This window comes from Hypomesus transpacificus, chromosome 18 (genome assembly GCF_021917145.1).
Source record: "Hypomesus transpacificus isolate Combined female chromosome 18, fHypTra1, whole genome shotgun sequence".
In the NCBI taxonomy this organism is placed as follows: Eukaryota; Metazoa; Chordata; class Actinopteri; order Osmeriformes; family Osmeridae; genus Hypomesus; species Hypomesus transpacificus.
This window is the reverse complement of record NC_061077.1, coordinates 3,471,336-3,498,493: the sequence shown is the minus strand read 5'-3', so window position 1 is coordinate 3,498,493 and position 27,158 is coordinate 3,471,336. Positions and strand designations below refer to the sequence as shown.

The window sequence follows — 27,158 nt, the reverse complement described above, 5'->3', positions numbered from 1 at the left end:
TCAGGGGTAGATATATAGGCCACACACTTTAAATGAGTCGTGTGTGCTTTATAGAGGGGTCAGATTGGAGGCCTCGGAAGTAATGTGATAAATTTGTCTCTTGGTTTCACTTGGATAATTGAATAAACGACTGGTGAAGTTGACATTGTGGTCTGTAACCCTGTGGATAGCTAGTCCTGACATGAAGTGCGCGATGCCATAAGACCCCTTGTTGGATGTCCGCATGAGAGTTTCTGCTCACAATTGAGGGCAAACTGAAGACAACTGTTGCATTTGAATGCCAGTCGAAATGAACATCATCTTAGGAAAGTATTTGAAGCTTTTATATGGGCTACTATAAAGCTTACATGATATAAACATAAACTATATAAAAATATAAACGAACATTATATGAATATTTGGTTGGTAGCCCTAACCTCAGACCTTGAGAACCGCTTTAACCTCCAGAAGAGGACGCCACCTACCGTACAGGTGTAGTAGCAACTGTCACTATGAGGCGTAAAGCCTACAAGCAACGTCCTTGACCCTAAAGACAGACGTATATTTTATGGATTTCGGCCTTTGTTATTCAACGCTACATATATACTCAGAATGCATAGTGCAGAGATCCTAGTGGTGGATTTATGTAGACGTAGTTAAAGGGATTGCTGTACAGCAGCTACCAACATCCAGCTTCTTCGCCCACCCGCCCGTCTCAGCCCAGGAGACCATACGCCCAGTGTCCTCCCCCGCTGTAGCTAGCTAGTTGTAGCTCCTACAATTAGGCGTGAAGATGGCGCAGGCATTATCCGAAGAGGAGTTTCACCGAATGCAGGTATGGCAAAATGATTGCTGTCATTTCGCAGTGCGTGGTGTCACTGTCATGCATCTGTCGCTCTTAATCTCCCAAATATTGACCAGGAAACGTGCTAGCTAACTAGCGAGCCTGCCAGCCACCTAGCTAGACTAGGTAGCCTAGTTATATTGCTAGGCTTCTGTTACTTTGCAGTTTTTTCCCTCTTCCAAACCCAGGGCAACATTTTCTGGATGCAGGTCGTAACTCAAACACAAAGCTAGAGAAATACATTTGTATTTTCTTCCCAATTACATATGAATGGCTGACTATCAAGCTCTGGCCGGGGACAACACCAGCAGCAGTTCTAGTAGCTGCTTGTTCTTGAGGCCAGCTAGCAAGGGTAGCATTAGCTCTTGTCTATAGTCTAGGTTACGTTCCTTGTTGGCTAGCTAGCTGCCTAACGGAACAGCACAGTTATATATCATATTTGTATGATGAATATGATACCTGTGCTCGCTAGCTATAATCACGATTGTGTCAGCACCCTTCGATATTGTCTTGATGTTCACCACGGGAATAACATGCATTGTTGGATGTTGTAAACAAATGTATATTGTGCTAGCGAGCCTGCTAATCAGGTCGGAGAAAGAGATAAACAGACATCTACTTAGCTAGCTACTATTCTTGCGAGGAAGCTATTTATCTAATTGTTTGGTGCTGACATGAATCCCTTCTTAGTGATAATGAAAGTCCAAAGCATGATTTCTCATTGTAGTCATGCACCCAACAACAACATAAAATCTGAACGATTATTATCGTATTCAATTATTTCAGGCTCAGCTGCTGGAACTCAGAACACAGAACTACCAGTTGTCTGACGACCTGCGCAAGAACACTGCAGGTAAGGTGTTTATGTATATTGGGTCTGTCATTGTACAGGGTCATGATCATGTAAAAGTGAAGAGGTTAACAAACAGCAAAGTCGGCATGAATTGAGATCCATCTCTGTTTACCAGAAAGGTTAAGTTCATCACTATTCCCTCGAAATTTCCCACGGGGGCCAGGGAATGGGTTATTCCTAAAGTCCTAGAGTAAATGCTGTGTGTTTCAGAGCTGACTGCCGTTCGTCAGAAGACTGTGACCCTGGAGAAAGACTACATCAAAGCCCAGAAGGTAGAGATCAAGCGTCTACAGGCTCTGACCAGAACTGGGAATAGTGTGTTTGTGACCAAATCAACCTTTGGTGCATGGCCCCATATATCTGACACAGAAAAAAACTCTGTGTCACAGAGTCTACCTTAAACTCTGCCTAAAACAAGCATGCCTGTTTTTAAGCCTTTCCCCTGGAGCTTACTGCACGAGTCATATAATAAGTGTTTACAGTTTGCTGATGTTCAAATTTAGACTCTACACCTAGTCATAGTTGTAAATAGAAAGAGTTTTGTTTGGGCTGTAACTATTATGTTTTTGTTTTACATTTTTATCCTCAGGCATTAAATAAGAGCAAAAAAGCCCAGGTGAGTTGTATTATACTACATTGATTGATTCACATCCTTTTTCTTAGTCTTTAAGTTTTAAACTATGCTATCTGCTGGGGAGACTATATACTTTGTGTCACCCAGTAGAACGTTTATCTCTGTTTAAACTCCTGTCTGTGATGTCGTCAGGAGGTGGATGCTTTGCTCAGCGAGAATGAGATGCTGCAAGGGAAACTGCACAGCCAGGAGGACGACTTCAGACTGCAGAACAGCACCCTGATGCAGGAGCTGTCCAAGGTGTGTCTGTGTATTCATTTGAATGAAATATACGGCTAGCGGGTGTATAAGGTTACATTTCTAACTGAATTCCAATGAGTTGACGTCTGATCACAAAGTAATGGTCTGTGTGTTCCTCTGGATTCTAGCTGTGTTCCCAGATCGAACAGCTGGAGCAGGAGAACCAGTGTCTGAAGGAAGGGAAGACTCCTCCCCCTACAGCCCCCAGCCCCGCCTCCACACCTGTAGATGCAGAGTTGCTCCGCCTGCAAGCTGAAAATACCGCTCTCCAGAAGAAGATGGCAGGTGTGTGTGGGGTGTCTTGAGTTTAGAGTTGGAGTGTATGCATGTGTGCTTGTCGGAGATCCTTGTCTGTGAGCAAGTTGTGTGTATGCGAGAGAGAGGGAGAATGTTCCAAGGTGAGTTTGTGTGGTATAAAAAGAGTGTCTGAGATACAGAAATGTGTGTGAGGTGATGGAAAGCCCAGGCTAGGATGATTGTTACATAACACAAACCAATGTTCTCTATCCTCTCCACCCGTCATCCCAACCCACCCTCTCTTTACCTCCACACCCCCTCCACCTCCCCTCCCCACCCCTCCCTACCCCCTCCAGCCCTTCAACAGCACATGGAGAGGAGGGCTCAGATCAATGACACCACAGAGACAGACAGTGGCGACAGCAACGGTGTCCAGTGTCAATCTGACGTCAGCGGAAAAGGGGAGGAGTCTTCATCAGGAACCATCGACAGAGTGGAACAGGTGAGTTACACAGCTGGGTGTTCTCCAGCGAGTTCCCATCCCCTCATTCTTTGTTAAATGACTGTCTGTTAGTGTTTTGAGTCCTTCCAGTTTTCCCACAACATCGCCCCCTAGTGGAATATTAAATACCAGGTCACTTTAAAAACATGACTGTTTTCGGTGTTGGCAGGCAGAATCAAAGTGTGTCAAGCTGGAGCAGAGATTAAACGAGCTAAGCGGTGAGTAGAGTTCCATCGTCTTAAATAATTCAACATGACATTCTTTAATGCCTCTAATCTGATTGGCCGGGTAGACCGACCTCCGTGTGACTGGTCCTTACTGCAGGCTGCCTGGGGCAGGGCCAGCTGGCCCTAGCAACACGTTGACTACGCCCACGCCCATTCCGTTTACATATACATACATGACATACAGGTGCTGGCTATCTGCTTTTACTAACACCAAAGCTGAGGATAGGCACCTGTAATCCTAAATCTAAACCACACACATTGTGTTTGTCCGGGATTTCTTTGTCACTGTACTCTGGTGAAGCTTAGTAGGCCCATAGCAGTGCTTCGCATAGCAGAGTTACTTGCTCTCCATGTAGCGTATTAGCCTAGCTGCTTGCAGTGGGCTAGTTGGGCTGGTGTTAGCCCTACTGTTTACAAGTACCGTGTTTGCTCCGGCTGCGTGTTAGCCTAGCTTGCTAGTCTTGTTGCATGTAGCGTGCTAGCCCTGCTGCGTGTTGCGTACCCTCAGGAGCGGCGGTGTCAGTGAGGAGCTGTGGTGTAGTAAAGCAGGGTGCTATTGGCTGGTCTGCTGCGCTGTGTCCAATAACACAATGCTTTGGACCAGAGGTGGAGCTGCAGCTGAACACTGAGGTGGAGGAGAAGAGACTGCTGAGGGAGCAGCTAACAGCACTTGAGGTAATTGGTCACACATGCACATGCACACACACATATACAGCTCTCTCTGTTCAAGAAAGGAAGTCAATATTTGGCACCTGACCTTTTAGGTTGAAACTGTTGTGTTGAACTGAAATATCGACTCCTTTCTCGCTTCTCATTTCTCTTCCAGTCATCCAAACAAACAGAGATAACAAAGCTACAGGAAGAGATAACCAAGGTAACACCCAGCGGACATGCGTGTTTACACACATATCAGATGTAGGTAAGGTGCCATCTAACGTGTGCATGTGTTTCTTCCAGCTTTCTGACAAACTGAAGAAGAAGCAGGAGAGGTATGAGATGGATGGTAGCAGCCCTCTGGTTCATGGTGGTGTTTGATATGATCAAGTCCTGTAAGGGCGGGCTCCCCTGATGATAATCTCAATGTGTGTGGTTGTGTTGCAGCTTCATGCGTCTGCAGGGGGAAAAGGAGGCCCTGTACAATGACAGCAGGTAAAGGATCTGGATATACATCCTGACTGGACTCTCCTCTCTTACTCTAGATTTCTTTCTCTCTTTTTACTAGTTTATTTTTGTTATCTCGGGAGTCAGATGGCTGAGCGGTTAGGGAATCGGGCTAGTAATCAGAAGGTTGCTGGTTCGATTCCCGGCCGTGCCAAATGACGTTGTGTCCTTGGGCAAGGCACTTCACCCTACTTCCCTCAGGGGGAATGTCCCTGTACTTACTGTAAGTCGCTCTGGATAAGAGCGTCTGCTAAATGACTAAATGTAAATGTAAATCTCACTCTTTCACTCACTCACTCTTTCACTCACTCACTCACTCATTCACTCACTCACTCACTCACTCACACATGTTCCCTCTCTGTGCAGGACTAAGATCGACGAGCTCCAGCAGAAAAGGGAGGAGGAGAGTAAATCCATGAACCTCCGCATCCACAGGCTTCAGGCCGACCTGGTGGCAGCCAGTCAGGTCAGACGTCACCTCACTTCCTGTGTGTGGGGGTGCACGTTTGTGTTTCTCGGCATGATGTTGTTGTTTTGTCCTTTCAGACCACTGCTGAACTAAGGGAACAGCTACAAAGTCGTCAGAAGGAGCATGAGCTGGCTCTGCACTCCCTCAAAGACCAGGTAAGCCTCTTTCTCACTCTCTCACATACGCACACATGGCTGTATTCAGACCCAAATAGACAATCATGGAATTACGTAAGCTCTACTTTTATTCTGGATTTTGTCTGGAAGTTTGAACACGATGAAGTCATCTCTAGAGTGAGACTGTTCATTTGCACTTGATGGAAAGGTTAACTAAGGATGACCCCCTGTGATGATGGATTAGTGTGAGGTGCTGGAGAGGACAACAGAGAGGTTGTGTGGGTGTGTGTGTGTGTGAGAGTGAGTGAGTGTGTGAGTGAGTGAGTACCTTATCCCCATGTATGTATGTGTGTGTGAGTACCTTTCCTTGTCCCTGTGTGTGTTTGTGTACCTGCACCTGTCTCTGTGTGCGTGCATTAGACCACCAGACTGAGCTGGTGTGTAGCTGAACCACAGGAGGCCAGCCTGGGCTAGGAGCCGCTCTTACCCGCCCCCCTTCCTGGAGGAGCGCTCTGCTCCAGCTCCCACACATGGACCTCTCCTAACCTGGCTTCCTCTCTTTCTTCTCTCCTCCTCCGTGTGTTCTTTCTCTTCTGCCCATCCTCACTCTGCTCTGCTGTTTCCCCCGTTCTGTCGTTTTTCTCTTTCGTCCTCCTCTCTCTCTTTCTCTCTGTCTCTCTCTCCCTTTCCTCTCTTTGTTTCTGCACTGTCTCTCTCCCCTCAAACGCCCCTCCTCCTCCTGGGGTCATGACGCCTTAGGTAGCGTGTCAGAGCGCCGTCAGTCAGGAGCAGGTGGAGAGCATCTTGACGGAGAACGATGCTCTCCGGACTAACCTGGCTGCTCTAGAACAGGTACTTTAGAACACGGAGAACCTACAGCATGTAGAACCTGCATTACGTTCCCTTCAACCATCACTGTAACCCCTCATCTTTATGGACAACCATATCGAAAACTGCTTCTCAGGCTAACCTAGACGCTATCTAGAAGATCAGAACTTATACCTGAAATATCTGATACTAGAGCATTTGCCCGGACATTAGGAGATCCCGGGATACCACGTCCTGGGGGCGGCTGTCAGATAGTCAGTACTAACCCTGGTCTGACGTCACCACCACTAACACATGCATGTTATACGAACTAAGACCTAGTGAGCGATGCGAGCAGCATGGCTCTGTAGTCTGATCTGAAGGTACTCTCCATCTAACCCCCTCCAGCCCTGCATGTCTGTCTCTGTCCATGTGTGGCCTCTCAAGCAGCCGGATTCCCACTAGTTTCCCATCTCTGTGGTTGTGAGTGTGTGTGAGAAGAGAGAGAGGATAGCTGTGTGTCATAACTGTGAGTACAAACAGATGGAGTACATAACTGTGTGTGTGTGTGTAGATCCAGACAGTGAAGACCCAGGAGCTGAACCTGCTCAGGGACCAGAATGCTGCTCTGGCAGCAGAGGTCCTGCAGGGACGGGCCGAGAGAGACGACCTGAACTCACAGCTACAGGTACCCCCCCTCACACACACACACACACACACACACACACACACACACACACACACACACACACACACACACACACACACACACACACACACACACACACACACACACACACACACACACACACACACACACACACACACACACACACACATATATATATATATATATATATATATATATATATATATAATACAGGCAGACTGTTTGGATGTTCAGAAAATACTTCTGTTTTGTTGTTGTCTGCTGCCTAATTCCTTCTCCTGTCCTTCTGCCCCTACCCTGTCTCTCTGTCTCCTCCCATATGTCTCTCTGCCCCTACCCTGTCTCTCTGTCTCCTCCCATATGTCTCTCTGCCCCTACCCTGTCTGTCTGTCTCCTCCCATATGTCTCTCTGCCCCTACCCTGTCTGTCTGTCTCCTCCCATGTCTCTCTGCCCCTACCCTGTCTGTCTGTCTCCTCCCATATGTCTCTCTGTCCTGTCATGTTCTCTTTCCCCATCTGCCCCCCATTTCTCTCTCCACCCGGCTGTACTGCCACCTGTCTGCAGGAGTCCAGCTTTGCCAACAGCAAACTTCTAGAGCAGCTAACTGAGGAGGGGCAGGACAAAGACAGGCTACAGCGCGAGCTAGAGGACGCCAAAAAGGTACACACACACACAGTGTGGCTGGTTATCAGAGCAAAGTGACCACCGCTGTGTGATTAACACTGCGTTCTGAGGTCATATTAGGCCTTATCTCAGGAATGGGTAGTGGCAGAGATTGGGGTGGGGGGGGGGGGTCACCTTTTCACAGTGAACGACAGGTTTTTGAGACACGCAATACTAATGTCGTTTTAGCAGAGGACTATAAAACAAGTATCCCTTTTTCTGGGAGCAATGCCAAAGAACAGAACAGTACAGCATAGAGCCATCAGTGGACTATGCCTTTATTCTGTTCATTATTCTCCCCTCCCCCCCTCCCTCACACAAACCCACACCACCCCTCCCTCACCCCTCCCCCCCTCACACACACCTTCCCCCAGACGGCGGAGAAGCGCAAGGCGATGCTGGACGAGCTGGCCATGGAGCTGAACCAGGAGAAGCACCGGCACAAGGAGGAGCTGAGCGACGTGCGGCTGCAGCAGGAGAAGGAGGTGCTGGGGGTGCGTGCACGCTACGAGAAGGAGCTGAGGGGGCTCCACGAGGAGAAGAACCGCACCGAGGAGGAGATCCGGGGGCAGCTCCGGGAGGAGAAGGTGAGGAGGAGAGAGGGCAGGGAGGAGGAGAAGGTAAGGAGGAGAGAGGGCAGGGGGAGGGAGAAGGTAAGGAGGAGAGAGGGCAGGGGGAGGGAGAAGGTAAGGAGGAGAGAGGGCAGGGGGAGGGAGAAGGTAAGGAGGAGAGAGGGCAGGGGGAGGGAGAAGGTAAGGAGGAGAGAGGGCAGGGGGAGGGAGAAGGTAAGGAGGAGAGAGGGCAGGGGGAGGGAGAAGGTAAGGAGGAGAGAGGGCAGGGGGAGGGAGAAGGTAAGGAGGAGAGAGGGGAGGGAGAAGGTAAGGAGGAGAGAGGGCAGGGGGAGGGAGAAGGTAAGGAGGAGAGAGGGCAGGGGGAGGGAGAAGGTAAGGAGGAGAGAGGGCAGGGGGAGGGAGAAGGTAAGGAGGAGAGAGGGCAGGGGGAGGGAGAAGGTAAGGAGGAGAGAGGGCAGGGGGAGGAGAAGGTGAGGAGGAGAGAGGGCAGGGGGAGGGAGAAGGTAAGGAGGAGAGAGGGCAGGGGGAGGGAGAAGGTAAGGACGAGAGAGGGCAGGGGGGAGAAGAAGGTGAAGAGGGGAGAAGGTGAGGAAGGAAGAGGGGAGGAGAAGGTGTGAAGGAGGATAGAAGGGAGGATGCTCCGGGGGGGAGGTGAGGAGGTCAGGAGGGCAGCACCAGGAGAGGCTGGTAAAAGATAGTCTGAGGAGGAGTCCGAGCTCCTGCTGTGGTGTGTGACTCCCCCCTCCTCCCCCAGGCTCGCTGCAGGGAACTGGAGGGCCTCCAGCAGAGTGTGGAGGAGCTGCAGGCCCAGGTCCAGGCCATGGAGGGAACCAAGGGCTGGTTCGAGCGCAGGCTGAAGGAGGCCGAGGTACGCCCACCACACTCAGGGACACGCCCACCACACACAGGGACACACCCACCACACTCAGGGACACGCCCACCACACTCAGGGACACGCCCACCAAACACAGCGACACGCCTACCACACACAGGGACACGCCCGCCACACACAGGTACACGCCCACCACACACAGGGATACGTTTATTTCAAGACAAGAATCGTCTAAGAATTTGTACTGCCCCTCCCTAACATGCTCTCCACAAGGTGTCACTGCATCCCTTTTCAATCTCACTGTCTCCACTGTGTTGTTGAATCGCTACTACTTCTTGAATGAGGTGTGTGTGTGTGTGTGTGTGAAGGAATGAACCAGTGACAGACAAATCTGTAATCAGTTCTCCCAAGTAAGCATTTGGCTTTCCCTCGGCTACCGATCCTTCCTCATTAGATCTCATCTTAGCAGTGACTACTGACATGGTTCTGGTTCTCACGTTCCTGTCTGTGATTTGCAGGAAAACATGGAAAAGAACACACTAGAACACCAGGAGAACATTGAGAAGCTGCAGAAGGAACACGATGTCCAGCTGGAGGTAGAGCCACACATCCATGCCTGTAAACACACACACACACACACACACACAGGAACTCTCAAACATGTGTGTTTGCTGTGGTTACTCCAGCAGTGGAAGCCTGTGGGCTGTAACTGGTTTGGAGGGCTTCATCTTAGGTGTGAGTGTGTCTCATTAACTCTGTGTGTGTGTGTGGACGCACTGTGCAGTACGGCCCTACTCCAAATAAGATCCTCTGTTCCAATTAGAGATGTTTTTGTCTCTGTAGCGGTACTACAAGGTTAATTCTAAATTAAACTATTACCCAGGATCAACCTAATATGTAAATCCCTCTTCCACTGTAGATCATTCTATTATCAGGGTGTGGGAACACTAAGCTCATTATGCTGAAGCTGTGGAGGAGAATGCTTTCTCCGTCTGGAGGAATGTAGGCAGGAAGTAGAGTTGAATAGCTGTTAGTGACAGAACAAAAACACTGCTAATGACATAAGTGAATCATTTTGTTTCCTGTAATCGGTCACTTAGTCTCTGTATCACCACTGCACTGCATATACGACTTGAGACGAGCAACGGCTCTTCCTCTGACTCGATTTGAGTCGATTTTGGGGCCTTGCTCCAGAGCACCGCGGTAGGCTTTCAGATGCGGGAGGAGTCTGTTGGCTGGCTAACCCTAGCTGCTCTCCTCAGGAGAAGGAGGCCAACACCGAGCAGGTGAGGCAGCTGCTGACGGCCGTGGAGAAGGAGCGCGACGAGCACAACCACACCATCGGGAAGCTGAAACAGGTGCCATCTACACACCACTGCTTCAAGTGGGGGGTTTGATGATTCGATCGCGACTTTGCGCTCTGTGCCTGTACCTTAACTGTGTGTGTGTGTGTGTGTGTGTGTTACCAGGAGGTCAAAGACACTGTGGATGGCCAGAGGATCCTGGAGAAGAAGGGTAGTGCAGCAGTAAGTGCAACACATATCTGCCAAACTGGAGTGTGTGTATTTTGCAGGTGTGTGGGTGTGTCTGTTCCAAGCTGATGCGTGTGTGTGTGTGTGTGTGTTCAGCTGAAGGACCTAAAGAGACAGCTCCAGCTGGAGAGGAAGAGAGCTGATAAACTCCAGGAGCGTCTTCAGGAGATCCTCACCAACACCAAGACCAGGACAGGTGATCTCACACACACACACACACAGTTTATACCCCCCTCCACACTGTTAGGGGTATACTAGCTTGTACAGTATACAGGTGAACAGGTACCTAGCTCAGCGCCTGGACCTTGACCCAGAGGTGTGTGTATGTCCATGTGTGTGTTCCTGGTCAGTACCATAGGCAGCGGGACCAGCTGATGTGTTCTGAGCGGGGTCTGTGGAGGTGCCTGTATGTTTTATGTATGACCCCAGGAGCAGGCCCTGCTGGTCACCCTCAGGGCGTCCTCTCATGTCTCTGCAGCGTGTTCACACACACGCACACGCATGAAACATTCATCCCAGGGCGGGCCGAGGAGCGTGCACACGGTGCACACGTGAATAAGGCAACGCTGCGAAAACCGTCACGTTTGCATGGCGTCGCACGCCGGACGCAACACCGCACGTAGAAACTGTACATGTAGAGGTATTCACGTCACGGATATCAAAGAGATGATGGGGGGGGATGATGCAAGATGTATTTTCGATCCAACGTTTAAGCGCATCCACAGAGCAGAAGTCAGTGTGACACGGTGTGTGTCACGGTGTGTGTCACGGTGTGTGTCACGGTGTGTGTCACGGTGTGTGTCACGGTGTGTGTGATTGTTATGTCAGTGTTTTCATCTCCAACTCCGGTCCTCAAATCCAAAAGGAACACCCCTCCCCAACACCACCACCACACACACACACTCACACACACAGAGTCAAAGAGATGCGACCGTGTTAATATTTGATGCCCCCCTACCCTGGCTACTTAAAGAGTGTGTCCCAGCAATGCTGCAGCTGTGTGGGTCTTTGAGAGGGGAGGGGGTTCGAACGCCCCCCCCGGTACGCACCAGAGGGGAGGGGGTAGGGGAGGGGGGAGGGGGTCTGAGCAGGCCCCCTCGGTACGCACCAGTGGGGAGGGAGGAGGGAGTCCGAGTGCCTCCCCGGTACGCACCAGGCCCGGTCCGGCCCAGGCCCCCACTGATACTCTGCTCCATGGATAATTTAACTGACTCTGTAAATGTTTAATGGACGTTCTGGAGAAAGTAGAGGATCAGACATTTTAAAGTATGCTGCTTTATCTATGTCCTGTGGGAGGGAGGGGGGGGAGGGGGGGGCTCCCCCGCTGCTGCAGGCCTAGTCCAGGGGCACCTCATCCAGGTCCTACTCGTCTGTGTGTGTGTGTATTTACAATGGGTTGGTTACAGTACCTGGATACTTTCTATATTCAAAATAAACTAATTGTGTGTGTGTGTGTACAGGTCTGGAGGAGCTGGTGCTGTCAGAGATCAGTTCTCCCAGTCGGACCCAGCAGACAGGAGACAGCAGCAGTGTGTCGTCCTTCAGCTACAGGGAGATGATGAAGGAGGGGGCCGCACCTCAGACCTCCACCAAGGTACTGGACCACTGGCAACCACGAGCAGAAACAACACATTCATAAATAAACACATCTAGACTTCATCCAGCCTGAAGGAGAGAGGAGAGCCACAGACATCCAGCATGCTTCTGTGGGCCTCAGGGCAGATAGCTTCACCATGACAGGACTGAAATCAGCATTTCAGAGACTTCCTCCTTCTGGTCTGTTACGCTGGTTGGCAGCTGGAGCAGATGCTCTCACCCACCGTCTCAGGGTCAGATCAGGGTCAGATCAGGGTCAGGCCAGGCAGCTCTCTGAAGCTGGACGCTAGAGTTGTGGTTGGTGAGGAAGTGGGTTCTGGAGCAGGTGGACCCCCAGGTGGGTGGACCCCCAGGTGGGTGGACCTGGGGTGGGTGGACCTGGGGTGGTGGAGTGCTGCTTGGTGAGGAGCAGCCAGGGTTGGAGCTGTTGGAGGCTGATGTGACGAGAGGCTGATGTGACGAGAGGCTGATGTGACGAGAGGCTGATGTGATGAGAGGCTGATGTGATGAGAGGCTGATGTGATGAGAGGCTGACCCTCCAGAGGCCACTTCTCCTCTCTCTTTCTGTCTTTCTCCCTGTCGTTCTCTCTCTTCGCCCCTGTACCTTTTCCGTTGTCTAAATATAACATAGTTACTATTGATAGAACGGCTTTAACAAGCAGATGTTTCTGCGGTGAATGGAAAGAGGAGGGAGAGAAACCAGATGACAAGACAGATGGATAGATAAAGGTAGAGGGAAACAAACACTGAATGATGTTGTGGATCAGCTGCTCGCTACTTCAGGCACATCAGCACTAGACAAATGCAGATGTTTGGACTGTTTTCTCCACTGAGAGTGTGTGTGTGTGTGTGTGTCCAGTCGAACACAGGCAGCCCCCAGTCCCAGCGGCCTGCAGACCTCTCGGATGACGAGGTCAGTGAGCTGTTCCAGAGACTGGCCGAGGTTCAGCAGGAGAAGTGGATGCTGGAGGAGAAGGTACAACACACTCGTGTGTGTGTGTGTGTGTGAGAGAGAGAGTGTAAGAGAGAGTGTGTGGGAGAGAGAGTGTGTGGGAGAGAGAGTGTGTGTGTGTGAGAGAGAGAGTGTGAACATGTATTGTTGTGTGTACCGGAGCCTGATGTGTGTGTGTGTGTGTGTGACCTGTTGCTCCAGGTGAAGCACCTGGAGGTGAGCTGTTCCTCCATGGCCGATGACATCTGTAAGAAGAGTGCCATCATCGAGACATACGTCATGGAGAGCAGGATAGGTATGGAGCTCTCTCTCTCTTCCTCTCTCTCTCTTTTTGTGTGTCTCTTTTCCCTCTCTCTTCCTGTTTCTTTCACTCTCTATTTCCTCTCTCTTCCTCTGATTGCCTATCAGCATGGCTGCCTGTTTGTAGGGCACCGTCCTCCAGGTGTTTAGCCCGTGTTGAGCTGTGCTAGAGACCACTGAGTTTGAGCCTACTTTCATTTGGGACTGTACGCAGAGAAACATTAAGACCTCTTCTACTTTTCATCCCTTTAAAGCAGGGCAGAAAAATAGCAGAGACATGAAACGATATTGCACCGACAGATGTGATACACAAATAAACCCAAACTCGCGTCTGTTGCGTCCAAGCAGACAATTTATCTTATTCTATTCTTACATAAGAACATGTCTCTCTGTCGCGCTTTTACAAACTCTACTGAAACACTCGAGCGGTGCTTTTTATAGAAGGTCTATTTCAGTGTGTGGGGCTGGGGAGTTCAGATGGGCCTGCAACATAGAAGCTCTGCTTCTGGAACACAGAAGCTCTGCTTCTCTGAAAGCAGACCGGTCTGAACACTTCTGATGATGGCGAGGTGTGGTACTGTTAGGGTCTCCAGGACTAGGTAGAGGCAGGGTAAGGGGGGGGGGGCGGGGCTAGGAGGATGAGAGGGTTGGTTTGAGGCTGTGGTTGAGGCTGGGCCTGGGGCTGGGCTCATCGGCTGGATGATCTGTTCGTGCTACATTTCTATTAGCCTCCCAGTCTCCTCTCTTATCTCCATGGAGGGTAGATTAGCTATAACAGTAGCTGGAATGATAGATGGAGCTCCATGATCACGCAGAACTCTGGGAGTCAGATCACACGCAGACTGCTGGGTGATGAGATCAGGGTTAGGTTAGCCTCCCAGTCTCCTCAGATCACATGCAGACTGCTGGGTGATGAGATCAGGGTTAGGGTTAGCCTCCCAGTCTCCTCAGATCACAGGCAGACTGCTGGGTGATGAGATCAGGGTTAGGGTTAGCCTCCCAGTCTCCTCAGATCACATGCAGACTGCTGGGTGATGAGATCAGGGTTAGGGTTAGCCTCCCAGTCTCCTCAGATCACAGGCAGACTGCTGGGTGATGAGATCAGGGTTAGGGTTAGCCTCCCAGTCTCCTCAGATCACACACAGACTGCTGGGTGATGAGATCAGGCAGCTTTCGAGAGGAGGGGCTGGAGGGGGCAGACCCTTGCCTTGGTCTCCTAGCCGCCCGTGGTACCCTCCTCATAGGATGAGGGGCCTGGTGAGGTCTCCACTGGGCTCTGACGTAGGAGTGGTCTGATCCAGAACCGTCTGGGAAACACCCCGTCTGGCCCCGTTCCTCCGCATGAGCGGGTCCGAAGCCATGTACTTCAGAGATTGTTTTCTGACTCACGCAAATGTAGACTCTCACACACACGCGCTCATTCACACACACACACACACTTCCCCTTCTCCCGTGCCGGTCAGGTTGTCGTGACAACACCACTCTGCACTCTCTCTGTCAGAGCATGCTCTGGTGAGTCCCAGAAAAAGGCAGAGCTAGTTTGGGTTCTCAGAAAACGCACCCTTTCCCCCCCTCCACGTTCTCAGCCTTCCACTCACGTTAGATCAGATGTGGACCTAACCCTGGGAGGCTCTCCCATTCTCAGTGGAGGCCTGCAAGCCCACCAAGGTTAGACTCACAGGTCCACGGGCCTTTTAATAACTTTGTCAAGCTCCACAAGGAAAAGGGAGGAATGGTCACGTCCGAGACGGCGCTGACTGGTCGATACACACCGTACACATGGCTGCTTCGCGTCAGAGGACTTCTGGAGGTCATGGTGGATGAGTGGCATGATGTCGCCGTTCATTTGCGGTGTCCGGCCGTAGAGGGACCAGGCACAGGGGCACCATGGGGGGATCCGGTCGATGGCGTGCAGCCGCCACACGCAGCCAGGCACCGCCACCTCTCCACGCAGAGGAGCGTGCAAAGACACGAGCGCCGCAGCGCCGGGCCAGCTTCCTGTGGGAGGCTCGGGCTCTGGTCGGGCTCCCAGCGCAACTTGAAATGACAGTTCCTTCTGCGTGAGCTCCTTGAGTGGCAGCGACTGCAAAGCCCTGCTGGGGCACAGAGCCGTCCTAGAGGAGCACGGAGCTGTCCTAGAGGAGCGCGGAGCTGTCCTAGAGGAGCACTCTGAGCTGTCCTAGAGGAGCACTCTGAGCTGTCCTAGAGGAGCACTGAGCTGTCCTAGAGGAGCTCTGAGCTGTCCTAGAGGAGCTCTGAGCTGTCCTAGAGGAGCACGGAGCTGTCCTAGAGGAGCACTGAGCTGTTCTAGAGGAGCACGGAGCTGTTCTAGAGGAGCACGGAGCTGTCCTAGAGGAGCACGGAGCTGTCCTAGAGGAGCTCTGAGCTGTCCGAGAGGAGCTCTGAGCTGTCCTAGAGGAGCACGGAGCTGTCCTAGAGGAGCACGGAGCCGTCCTAGAGGAGCACGGAGCTGTCCTAGAGGAGCACGGAGCTGTTCTAGAGGAGCACTCTGAGCTGTCCTAGAGGAGCACTGAGCTGTCCTAAAAGAGCTCAGAGCTGTCCTAGTGGAGCTCTGAGCGGGGTGTACGCTAGCTCAGCCTGGTGTGGTGACCACAGCTGCCGGAGAGATGGGCAGAGAATGGACGGAGAAAAGTTGTTTGGAGAGGGCGTGTGGTTGCTGGGTGCGTTCGTTCCAGGTTTGTGTGGAGCTCATATCGGCCCTATGACATTTAGTCTGTGAGCTGATCATTTAGCTCTGATCTAGGGAAGGATTCACATGAATATTTAACTGTGGATAATGCATAGCCTCCTGTCCCACATGCCTTCTCTCTCCCCTAACCTAGTTAGGAGGAAAGGAGCGAGAGGTAGAGGGTAGGAGAGAGAGTGTAAGAGAGAGAGGAGAGAGGGAAGAGTCAGTAAACTGCCTGAACCCAGCAAACCTTTGCATCTTTCATGGTGGTTAGGAATTGCTACTTAGTTTGTAGGCAGAACAAGGCAGGAGGGGGTGTGTGTGTGTGTGTGGGCCTGCGTGCCTGCGCATGTGCCTGAGTTGATGAGGAAGGGAGGTCATGTGAAACCTAATGTGGAGCCAGTTTGTCTTTCCAGGGACCTTATCTTCTTCCACTGTACTTGGCGCATGCAGGTACTTACGCTCTCACACACACACACACACACACACACACACACACACACACATACACACAGGGTATTGGTTGCGTACCCTGAGTGCTGTACCCTGTGACAGGCACACTGACTTTCTGGTGATTATTTCTCACAACCCCCTATTAGAGAGATAGGAGGGCTAGGAGGGAGAGGGAGGGATGGAGGAGGGAAAGGAGAAAACAGGGAATTCTTTACCACCGCCCTCTGAAAGAGACAAAGAGGAGAATGTGGGAGAAGGAGAGTGAAAAAGGGCTAGAGAGACAAAGCATGTCAGAGAAAGATGCCTGTGTGTGTATGTGTGTATGCTTCCCCCTGTTTTAATTTCATGACTGACTGATTCAACATTTAATGCCAGACCAGAGCCCATTAAGACTCCTCTCCTCTAATTGTAAATATTGGACTATAAAAGTTAGAAGGGCTTCTGTTCACAGGCTTGTCAGACAGCAGAAAGTGTGCATAGAAAAAGGAAGACAGTCTTTTAATGCTTTCTCAGCAGATGTATGTGGGGATGCAGGTTGAGTGTGTGTGTGTGTGTGTGTGTGTGTGTGTGTGTGTGTGTGTGTGTGTGTGTGTGTGTGTGTGTGTGTGTGTGTGTGTGTGTGTGTGTGTGTGTGTGTGTGTGTGTGTGTGTGTGTGTGTGTGGAAGGGGGTTGCTTGGTGCATTCATTCTTCTGCATTGCCATTCAGCTGTCCTACGTCACGTTTTTTTCTGTGTTTGTGGGTGTAAGGCATGAGTGATGACAGGGCAGCATCTTGGGACCACACACACACACACATACACGTACATATTTGACAAGGCAGTGGGGTCGATGGTGGGTTAACATGTAGCATGAACAGGTGCAGGGCTGCTATCTCTCCCCTGATCATTCTGCATCCCCTGACCAGGCTGTTATACTCTACAGAGCTATCCAGACATGTATGAGGTGGGGTCTATATATGTGTTTGTGGGTAGGGGACAGGGACAAGTGTGGGGGGGCTGCATTTATTGTAGCCGTGTGTGTGTGTGGGGGTGGGGGTTAGGTGAGAGGTGCAGTTATTGTAGGTGTGTTAGTGTGGGTTGCAGTCGTTATAGATGTGTGTTTGGGGGTGGGGGGGGGGGTTATTGTAGATGTGTGAATGTATGTGGAGGGGGGAGTCTAGCTAGATGAGAGCTGACATTAGCAGACTGTAAATGATTCAGGATGCAGACATGGCTGAATGAACCTAACACTCATCTTCAATAATGTAGAGGCTCCTCTCTCATCTCCCTCTCTCTCTCCCTGATTTCTCTTGCTCTTTTTGCTCCTTATTTCACACTTTCTCTCTCTTTTGCTCCTTCTCCTCCTCTCTCTGGATTGTGTGTATCTGTAGCTTGTAGCAGATACAGTGTGGTGGCCTGTCCGTCATCACAGCTGTCTAATGGAAATGTAAACAGCGCTCAGGCAGGTAGTCAACACACACTCACACACACGCCGTTGACATATCCATCCAGATATAGCAAGCTCCCATTCAGTTTCACTCCACCACTCACCAAGTCAGGCTTCTCTTTTATACATGAGCCTCCACCACTGATGTCAGCCCAAACCCAGCCAATCAGCATGCTCAGAGATGACACCGTGTTGGTCTAGCTCCCTCACTGGGAAACAAGACAGGTGGTTTTACAGCAAGTGATTTGTTGTCTTGATTGATTGCCATATTAACCTATCAGCTGTGATCACCAGTCCTATTGAGCACGCCCCTGAACCAAGACTGACAAGTGAGCTAGACATAAAAGAAAGCTGAGTGATCAGTCTGGTTTACTGGAAGCCAAGGATGGATGACGAGAGCGATGGAGTGAGAAAATGGAAGGAGAGGTAGAGTGAGAGATGGAAGCTGTACAGTAGAAGGCACTCAGACACACACATTCATAGAAGCGTATGCCAGGCACCATGCCAGGCACGCACTCTCTCACATACATGCACGGCAGCTCTGCAGACACGTAAACACACACGCGACCAGTCCGCACACGCAAACGGGTGTGTAGACACACACACACACACACACAGGGTAGGTCTGCAGACCGAGACCTTACCTCATATGACTCCTCCCTGTGGAATCTGCTCTTGAGAGAGGGGGGAACTCTTCCAGAAATAACCTGCCTTCCTCTCTGCATCAAATCCCTTCTCCATCCCCCTCTCTCCATCCATCCATCCCTCGACTTGCCTCCCCTCCTTTTACCCTCCCTCCCTCCCTCCCCCTGAATCAGCACAGTATAAATGATGGTGTCCCTACCCCTTGACAGAGTCTTTAAAGCATCTAGAGGATTCTAATGATGGCAGTTCATTACGCTGTGGGTGTTGAGCGTCAGCGTAGCCACGCTAGCTGTCACAAGCTACTGAAGCACGGCCCTCCTTCTCCTCCTTCTCCTTTTCCTCCTACCATAGTAGAATGCTTCTCCTCTTCTCCCTCTTCCGCTCCAGGATGAGACAGCAGTTTGGCAGGCCTGGTGCTCATGCCTGTGGTGTTGCATCTCTCCTGTGTGGCCCAGACGTACTCTGTGTCAGCGGCAGTAGAGTTAGGGTTGTTTTGCAAAAGTGTGTGTGTATTTAGCTAGTCAGTGCTGCAGATGGCCTGTCTGATCTTCTTACTGGAACTTCTCTCAGTCTGAGTCCACCTAGGTGAACCCTCTCTCTGTCTCTGTCTCTGTCTCTGTCTCTCTCTCTCTCTCTCTCTCTCTCTCTCTCTGTACCTCTCTTTCTGTCTTCTCTCCTCTGTTCTTTTTCCATTTCATATTTAATCATCCTTAATTCTGGATTAACTGGTGTGTGTGTGTGTGTGCGCGCGCACTGTGGGTGTACAAGTGTCTGTGTGTGAGTTCTTGGCTCCAGGTTTGAGGGATGTGTTTGTGTAAGTAGATCTCTGTATATGGTGGCTGGCCCCACAGACAGTGTAAAGTGAGAGGTGTGTGTCTGTCGATCAGGCTGTCAACAGAGCCATTACTACCTTGGCAGCACACACACACACGCACTCCGATGCCCTTTCCAAAGCTGGCAGCAGAGGCGAGTCACAGCACCCCAGCCTGTGTGCTGAGGAAAGCCCTCTCCAGAGTGTCACCTGACTCTCCTGCAGCATGGCTCCCTGGATTCACAAACAAAACCTGGACATTCTTATTGTTGTGTCTTTCCTAGGTTGTTATTCAGGTCTGGTATGTAGAGAGATTATTGCTTGTTGTTTAAAGGTTTTGTCACAACAATGTGACAATATGTATCTTTCTTTTGTCTCCTATATCCCATTCTGTCCTTCCTCTCCATCCCCTTCCTCTGTCTCCTCTCAGGGGGGGCTGGGGGGCCCGCGGGCTACGGGGGCCATGGGGGTCACGGTCACGGGGGGCCCCTGGTGGAGCGAGGGGGCCTGGGCTCTGTGCTCAGGGACCTGGTCAAGCCTGGGGACGAGAACCTGAGGGAGATGAACAAGAAGCTGCAGAACATGTTGGAGGAACAGCTGACCAAGAACATGCACCTACAGAAGGTATAGTTCACTCTCATACACACACACACACACGCACACACACACACACACACACACAGTATGTGTTTCTTGGGTGGAGGGAACATGCTGGAAGAACAGCTGACTAAAGAAAATACATGAAGGATAAAATGGGTGGGCTGTGTGTGTTTGTGTATTAGTGTGTGCGTGTGACATCAGAACACCCACACACACACCATACTTACTATTCATGTGAGGCCAAGACGTGGGAGGTCCCCTTGTCCCATGATGCAGTGGGCTCTGAATCATGTGTCTCTGAGCATACTGCGGCAGGATATGATTACGTGTGTGTGTGTGTGTGTCGGCCTCATGTGTTGTCTTCGATTGGTGGATGCTATATGCAGTCACGCTTCAGAGTGAAAAACAAGACAGCCAGCCAAAGAGTATTTGATTGTGTGTGTAGTAGTGCACACCTACAGAGAGTTGTAGGTTACACACACACAAACACACACACAGCTTTAACCTTGGTAGAATGGATGAGACTCATGGCGAAGCTACCAGGCATTGGGCCTAGTGTGCCCCAGGCAAAGGAAGGCTGCCAGCCTCATACTCTGCCTTCTCCTCCCTCGTGTCATCTCTCCCTTCCCCTCCTCCTCTCTCCCCTCACATTCTCTCTCTTGCTCATTGTCACTCAGCCCCCAGCCTCCAGCCACAGCCTCTAGCCTCCAGCCCCCAGCCTCTTGCCCCCAGGGGATATTATGATCCTGTGTTGGATTATGCCTGTTCCATGTCACATGAAGTAGCAGTATTTCTACCTAACAAAACTCCTCCCATCCTACCCCAGCCCATTCCTCTCTCTCCAATAAGAAGCCAGGCAGTGGGGAGCTCATGAATATTGAGTGTGCAATTGGGGGGTGGCCAGGCCAAGAACAAACAGGCCTGTTAAGATGTCATCTCGGCTGCAGAGCCACACACAACTCAGTGCTTGCTCAGCCAGGTGGCTGGCCCCTCCCAGTCCACCTGCTCGTATTCCCCCCCTCCCCTCCCGTCTACCATCCACAGCCTGGCTTTCTGATGATCTACCCATGAGGAACCCAGATCCTCGTTGTCGAGCTCTGAGGCCTTGACATTGTGTGTCCCCTCCCTCTTGTGTTGCAGGACCTGGAGGTCCTGTCTCAGGAGATCGTACGCCTCAGCAAAGAGATCAGTCCTGGGCCAGCTGCTCAGGCTTCGGGCTAGGTCTAACTCCTGCACACCTGGCCCTCTCTCCCCTGCGCCCTGGGCTGGGTGTAAACACTGGACCATGTCACCGCCTCCCTCCTGCGTCTGATTGTCATCTCACGTGGCTCAACCTGTCTGTCTTCAGCTGGGCGCCTCCTCCTCTCCCCCCCTCCTCCCTCTCTCCTGGCTCCCTCTCTCCGGCTGGCAGCATGAGGGGGCTGCGTGGATGGAGGGATGGATGAGAACTCAGTAGAGGACGGGGAGAGGGACGGAGGAGGAGGATGGAGGAGGATAAGACGGGGTTAATGTTTGCTACTGCTTTACTACTGAATGTACTGTAAACACTGTCTTCTGGTTCTCTGCGACTTATATCTAATTGGCCCATCTGTGGTCTAGACCCGTCCAATTCTGCCTCCGATTGGCTGCTATGCCTACGGCTCTGTTCGCCTCTGGACAGAAGGAAGCTTGGTTAGAAACCAGCCTTCCCAGGAGAAGAGGAGAGGAAGGGAGAAGAGGAAGACACAACCTCCTGCAGTAAACCAGAGAGCCTCCTCAGACAGGCTTGTGTGCAGTCTGTGGTTGGGTTTGCCTGTGCGCGTGTTATTATATTTCACTTCTTGACGGCAACTTGTTTGTTCGGTTTGTATTAATCTTGTGTGTGTGTATATATATATATATTATGTATAAAAATGAATCAGCTGTAGCTATTTATACGTTCCCGAATGATTGAAGTACAGTGAAATGATCGGAGGTCTACTGTAAAGAACTAAAGTTTGTCTGTCTCATGCAGGGTTAGCTGGGTGTGTTTGGGAGGAGAGAACACATAACCTTTCCCCTCCTCTCCTTCTCTCACTTACTTGGGAGGTCTCTGCTGGTCTCTCTCTCTCTCTCTCTCTCTCTCTCTCTCTCACATTAGAGTAAAGCTTGCGGCCAGCCCCTGCTGAATGCCCTGGTAGACTCCTTGTGTCTTTAATGGGTAACGTCATCTCCATCTCTACAGACCAGCAGTCGTCTACGGTTCTGTTCTACTTTTCTCTCTCTCGTCTCTGTACGCTCTCCCATTCTATTCTCCTTTCACCATCTCCGTCTCCCTCCAGCTCTCTTTCCTCCTCCTATTAAGCCACTGAATAGGATCCATAGCAGTAGCGTTATGAGACCTCGGCACATTCAGATGGCACCTGAAGCCCTCACAGGGACATGCTGGAACATGCTGGCATCTTACTTTGCCTGATTTTAAGGACCAATCACGTCTATGGTTACAAATTGATTTACCTGTGTCTGGGAAGAGGAGAATGATGTTTGCGTCAACGAGTTTGCCAGATGTTGATTATATAATTTTAACGTAAAAAACAATAACTGTCCTTTATTCTGATTACGAATGTTTGCATTCCATACCTCAGATACTCTGGACCTGGGTAACACACATCGTGAACACCATCAAATACTGTTCATCTATTTCATCTAGTATTTGATCTAGGAACTTGAACCAGAGTATCTCATATTCAAACTGTCTGTGTCTTTATTGTCGCTTGCTTCTAATCTAAACCTAATCTGGGTCTAAGAATCCCTCTCAGTAGATAATCCTCATTGACATGTTTCTTAATCTGGGGAAAGGTTTAATCTGGTCTGTGATAGCAGCTGCATGGCACATATCTACCTAGGTGAACAGGTCTTCTGTATGTCCCATTCCTGTCCTATGATCATTTCTCAACATAATTTAACATTATTACACCGTTTATCTTAATTGAATATTATATGATGATTAAAATACTTCTAAACCAATGATTTGTAGCCTTTGCACAGTGTGCTGGTGTGTGTTGGAGCTCACATTATGCAGATGGCAACGTTTACCCAAAATATTAAAGTACCTCATCAGCCTTATTTAGATTAACATTGCTCAGATGTGTCTAGCTTTCATGTGCGTGTGCGTGTGCGTGTGTGTGAATGTTCGAGTGTGTGCATATTTCTGTTGGTTTTAAAAGTAACACTGGCTGGCAGACTATGTAACCACTTGGATCACTGACATGTAATTTAGTCATGTTCATGGTAAATAACTGTGTAAATGCTTACACTTGCACTTTTGCTATGGAGTCCAGGTATTGAGCTTTACTTAACAGTAGAGCTCCCTGTTGAGTTTCTACTTTGCTTGACTGTGTTTCAACTGCCAGAAGGAAGTCTAACTGATCATCAGGTTTCACAGTTTTTACAATTTACCTGCTGCTTTTCATTCCAAGAGATTAACTTGTCTATCCATTGGTCAACCTGTCTGTCTGTCAAACGTCTTGTCTGACTGTACGGTTTCCATGACGTCATGCAGTGTCAATAAAGAACAGCTGGTATGTTAATGTCCAACAGGTGTTTGGCTTTCGTTGATGGACTACTGGTAGGATCAAAAAGGAGGACAATCCCAAAAAGTTGTTGACCTCAAAAAGTTGCTAAAATATTTTCCTTAAAAAGTTTCGAAAGGTTGGAAAAATATTTTCCCCAAAAACGTTCTAAAAAAGGTTTGTGTCATTGATGAGTATTAGAGGACTTGCTTTATTCTACTCTGTTTCAGGCTTCTGTTATCTCCCCCTCCTTAAACTGTGAAAAAAAAGTTGGAGAAATTTTTTTTTTCTATTCATGGGGTCATGTGACCGGCTATCCGCGCTGACTAGGGAAAACCGGCCTGTGCTTTTCCTGTTATCCACTCCAATCTTTCGGATATTGAATGGCATCGATTGCTACAGGACTTATGATCATCATTTGATACCCCTCTCGTGGTTTATTGCTTTAATAATCTCTCAGTCCCAAAACAATACTATCAATGTACAAATACAGAGAAAACAAGACTGACAAATTATTAGCTATCTGGTTGGTAGTGCTAGCTAGCTAGTCCTGTACGCTGGCTAGCTGGTAGGCCTACATTTGGTGGTGGTGCTTTGAAGAACTGGATATAAGCTATAGAAGAGAACATCGTCGCAGACATAATGTACCATTTTGCTTACTTGGAGAAGCCAGCTGTGCTCCGTTTTGCTCCTAGCTTCAGACCTGACCTCCGGACCGGTAAGTAGCTAACTTGTACAGCTGAGCTAACTACTGCTGTGTGGAACTACTGCTAAACCAGAAGGGAGAAAATACCTAGGTTGTTGATATCACAGCCTGGAAGCTAGCTCTAGCTACATAAGATGTTATCACACTGGCCTGTGCCTGTGGCGTTTCTGCAGCCTTTTTTTAATTTGGGGAACAACAAGACACATTTTAGTGCTAAACATTTTGGGAGCAGTTAGGGTGGGAAAATACTAAAGGAACTTGTATGAGAAAGATATACTGGGTTGAGCATTGCCAAAGGCAAGCACACCTAAAAAGAAAGAGGGATATTTCCCTCACTGTCTACAGACATCACGTTGACCGCAGCCAAGGTTGAGTAGTTTATTAGATTATCCTTTTAAACCTTTTGGAAAGAAAGCAGTGTCCTTTGTACTGCTTGTTATCAAAGGCACAGAACATGATGTGGCTTCCTCACGTGCAGACACCACTTGATAGAATATAGTATTCTTTCAGAGTTGATTTACCATTCATAATCGTTTTTCTTCTGAGGCCCTTTCTTTCGAGGCTCCTTTATATAGCCAGGCAGTTTGTGTGTCCAATGGGCAGAAAGGTGAACAGCCTCCTGGTATAAACACTCCTCTGGTCTGCATCGGACACACACACACAGGTTTACGGGAAGAGCACCAGAGGAAGAAAGTTGAAAGTGTTGAAGTAGGGCGTCCATAAAAGATTAAGATGAAGGTGAATGTGTTAAATGTTTTATAAGGAATAAAGAACACAGAGTTGGCTGCTTGTGCCAGTCAGACAAGAATAAAGCGAGGGATGGAGCTGGGCCGGAAGGAGGAGAGTGAAGGGATGGAAGGATGATATTAGAGGAGTTGTTAGAGAGCTGTTTGGGCCATCAGAGGGAAGATGGAAAGGCAGCCCCACCAAAACATCCGGCCCTCTAAATGTAGAGCTGATCTGGGTTCCTCTGTTCACCTAACACACAGACACACTCCAGATCATGTATAAATCATAGGTTCTCCCCAGATACAGACATTTGGACCGTGAACATACTATCCTCCATCACCTGAAGCATTCAGTCGTTAACAAAGACCTGCGAATTGAGAGAAATAGTGGTAAAAGGGTTGAAGAGGGAGAGAATAATAAAGGTTGTAGCCAGTTACCTGGTTGACGTTAGCATCGCCTCTATATTTACAGGTTGGCAGGAGAGGAAGCAGTACTTCCAGCCACCCTGGCTGGTCCTGGTGCCCAGAGAGTGGCTGCCTGCCAGTCTGCCTCTATCACTTTCTGGCTTACAGGTTGGATGGCAATTTCATCAATACAATTAGATTCCCTTAAAAGCTTAATAAATAAGTTAGTGTTTTGTTTGAGTTTAAGGGACTGTGTGCTTCATGCCTTAGATGTGCGAGTACACCCAAAGTTATGCTGTGAGAAGTTCTATTCTCTGAGGTGTGTGATGATGGCGTCAACTAATTGGTTTCGTAGGTTTGTGCCGCACTACGGGGAAATAAAGAAGAGAGGGGTGGAGGCAGCTGCTTGATTGGGTTCATTCTCAGGGAGATATCGACAGATTGGCTGTTTGAGGTTAATTGTGGTGTCGCGGTTACAACCTTTCAAATCTGGTCTTTAATTAAGCCCGTCCACTGAGGTGTAGCTGTAGCTGGACGGCGCTAATCGGACTGATGCGGGTTGACAGAGGTGCTCTAACAGTCAAATTGAACAATCTCAAGGGCTGCTGACTGAATTAATCAGTTAATAAAATCTGCGTGTTTTCCCTAGGCACTCGTACTACAGTCTGTTAGATACCTCGCTACTCCATCGGTCCCATCTCTTGTCTTTCTGCTCAGCCACTGGTGAATAATGTCATTAAACCATAATGACTCTCTGTTATTGATGTAGGCCTCCTGTGAAGCAGGCCCAGAACAACTTTACTGTTCATATTATAACTCACCAGCTCTCTCTTTTATATGCTCGGGAATCGAAAAGTATAGTAGTGTCAGTTTACTTCACACAAGTTTTGTTTTATGACTTTAATACTTGTAAGTGAACAGGCTGACCTCCTCTGGGATACATCTTTGACAGTCTGGTCTTCCTGCCAAACAGGAAGTGAAGCTGGATACATGACAGAGAAGGACACAAAATGGAGACAGGAGTTTTTTCTCAGTCCTCTCTCTCTCTCTCTTTCTCTTGCTACAACTCAACAGTTAATATTTCATAGCAGCTTGCAAAGCACATTTAGCATGTGGATAATATATGCATCGAGCACATAACGTGTCATCTGGCCTGGCCCCAAACATACATGTGCATGTTTCACTCCTTGTATGAACGTATGTGAACGTGTGTAGTGTTAGGTAGGGGTAGTCATGCGAGGGTCGCCGCCCCTCAGGAACAGACAGCAGGCTGCTGGCAGACAGGAAGAGGAAGACAAAGAACTATGGGTGAACTTGGATTAAAGCTTTCTCTCTTGGAGCACAATAGGCTGGTGAATTATTAAGCTCAGGGTTGACATGGAGGCGATGCAAGGATAAACACAGTACAGACCAGCACAGGACAACCAGACATCGTCCTCTGCTGGGCGTGAGCGAGCGAGTGAGAAAGAGAGAGAGAGAGAGAGAGGCGGTGGAGGGGGAGAGAGACAGCATGGGACGGTTGACTACATGAACAGGTACTCTCCAGGATGTCGTGCCTGCCCTGTTCTTTCCAAGACGGAGAGAGGCAGGCTATGAGAGGTCAGATACACCAAGGTGCATTACCTCCTCTGTCTGTGATGTCTCTTCTCATCATGTCAGCTTTTTCCTATAAACACACGCAGCCCTGCTCAAACCCAGCCCCTCTGCTGCTCTACAACCCTGGAAAACGACTCCCACCCCGTTCTCCTGTTTCGACTGAAGTAAGCCCTGTGTTACACAATAAATCTCAAGGAACCCCATCAAAGACTGCAGTTATGCTCTGGTAGGGTGACAGACATGACCACTTCCTGTCCATTCTACCAACAGGCTGTAACTTCCTGTTCATGTCGGAGGGGTCGCGGTGATGATGTAATGGGGTTCTATTTTGGGCCTGGGATACCATACTGTGGCCACGGTGTTCCCTTAGACAACCACCGAC

General features: G+C 49.7%; 2 protein-coding genes across 4 annotated transcripts; both read left to right on the top strand.

Annotated features, from left to right (window-relative positions):
- The first annotated feature begins 479 nt into the window (after nucleotides 1–479).
- LOC124480607 (GRIP1-associated protein 1-like) lies at nucleotides 480–13,773 on the top strand. 3 transcript variants are annotated; one of them, XM_047040089.1, is made up of 26 exons: nucleotides 480–814; nucleotides 1,610–1,676; nucleotides 1,887–1,948; nucleotides 2,266–2,292; nucleotides 2,443–2,550; nucleotides 2,679–2,835; nucleotides 3,144–3,289; nucleotides 3,459–3,507; nucleotides 4,025–4,191; nucleotides 4,343–4,390; nucleotides 4,474–4,505; nucleotides 4,618–4,665; nucleotides 5,044–5,143; nucleotides 5,224–5,301; nucleotides 6,022–6,114; nucleotides 6,644–6,757; nucleotides 7,305–7,400; nucleotides 7,778–7,990; nucleotides 8,730–8,843; nucleotides 9,326–9,403; nucleotides 10,070–10,165; nucleotides 10,277–10,333; nucleotides 10,436–10,535; nucleotides 11,800–11,933; nucleotides 12,795–12,911; nucleotides 13,089–13,773. In XM_047040089.1, exons 1-26 carry the CDS (start codon nucleotides 773–775, stop codon nucleotides 13,335–13,337), a joined length of 2,592 nt encoding a protein of 863 aa, XP_046896045.1. In that variant the 5' UTR covers nucleotides 480–772; the 3' UTR covers nucleotides 13,338–13,773. The 3 variants fall into 3 exon arrangements, with proteins under 3 accessions (XP_046896045.1, XP_046896047.1, XP_046896046.1); XM_047040091.1 differs by having other exon boundaries at nucleotides 4,121–4,191; nucleotides 13,089–13,772; XM_047040090.1 differs by lacking the exon at nucleotides 6,022–6,114 and having other exon boundaries at nucleotides 13,089–13,772.
- Nucleotides 13,774–15,091: 1,318 nt separating this feature from the next.
- LOC124480205 (transcription factor Maf-like) lies at nucleotides 15,092–23,360 on the top strand. The gene is made up of 3 exons (XM_047039310.1): nucleotides 15,092–15,206; nucleotides 19,642–19,835; nucleotides 20,952–23,360. Exons 1-3 carry the CDS (start codon nucleotides 15,092–15,094, stop codon nucleotides 21,030–21,032), a joined length of 390 nt encoding a protein of 129 aa, XP_046895266.1. The 3' UTR covers nucleotides 21,033–23,360.
- Nucleotides 23,361–27,158: the final 3,798 nt, after the last annotated feature.

Excerpts from the sequence above, each read along its gene's own strand:
- LOC124480607 (XM_047040089.1), top strand. The coding sequence starts at position 773 with ATGGCGCAGGCATTATCCGAAGAGGAGTTTCACCGAATGCAG. Across the intron at positions 7,991-8,729 it reads GGCAGCTCCGGGAGGAGAAG|GCTCGCTGCAGGGAACTGGA; the intron begins GTGAGGAGGAGA and ends CTCCTCCCCCAG. Across the intron at positions 11,934-12,794 it reads CACCTCAGACCTCCACCAAG|TCGAACACAGGCAGCCCCCA; the intron begins GTACTGGACCAC and ends GTGTGTGTCCAG.
- LOC124480205 (XM_047039310.1), top strand. The coding sequence starts at position 15,092 with ATGGCGTGCAGCCGCCACACGCAGCCAGGCACCGCCACCTCTCCACGC. Across the intron at positions 15,207-19,641 it reads TGTGGGAGGCTCGGGCTCTG|GGGGGGCTGGGGGGCCCGCG; the intron begins GTCGGGCTCCCA and ends GTCTCCTCTCAG. Across the intron at positions 19,836-20,951 it reads AGAACATGCACCTACAGAAG|GACCTGGAGGTCCTGTCTCA; the intron begins GTATAGTTCACT and ends CTTGTGTTGCAG.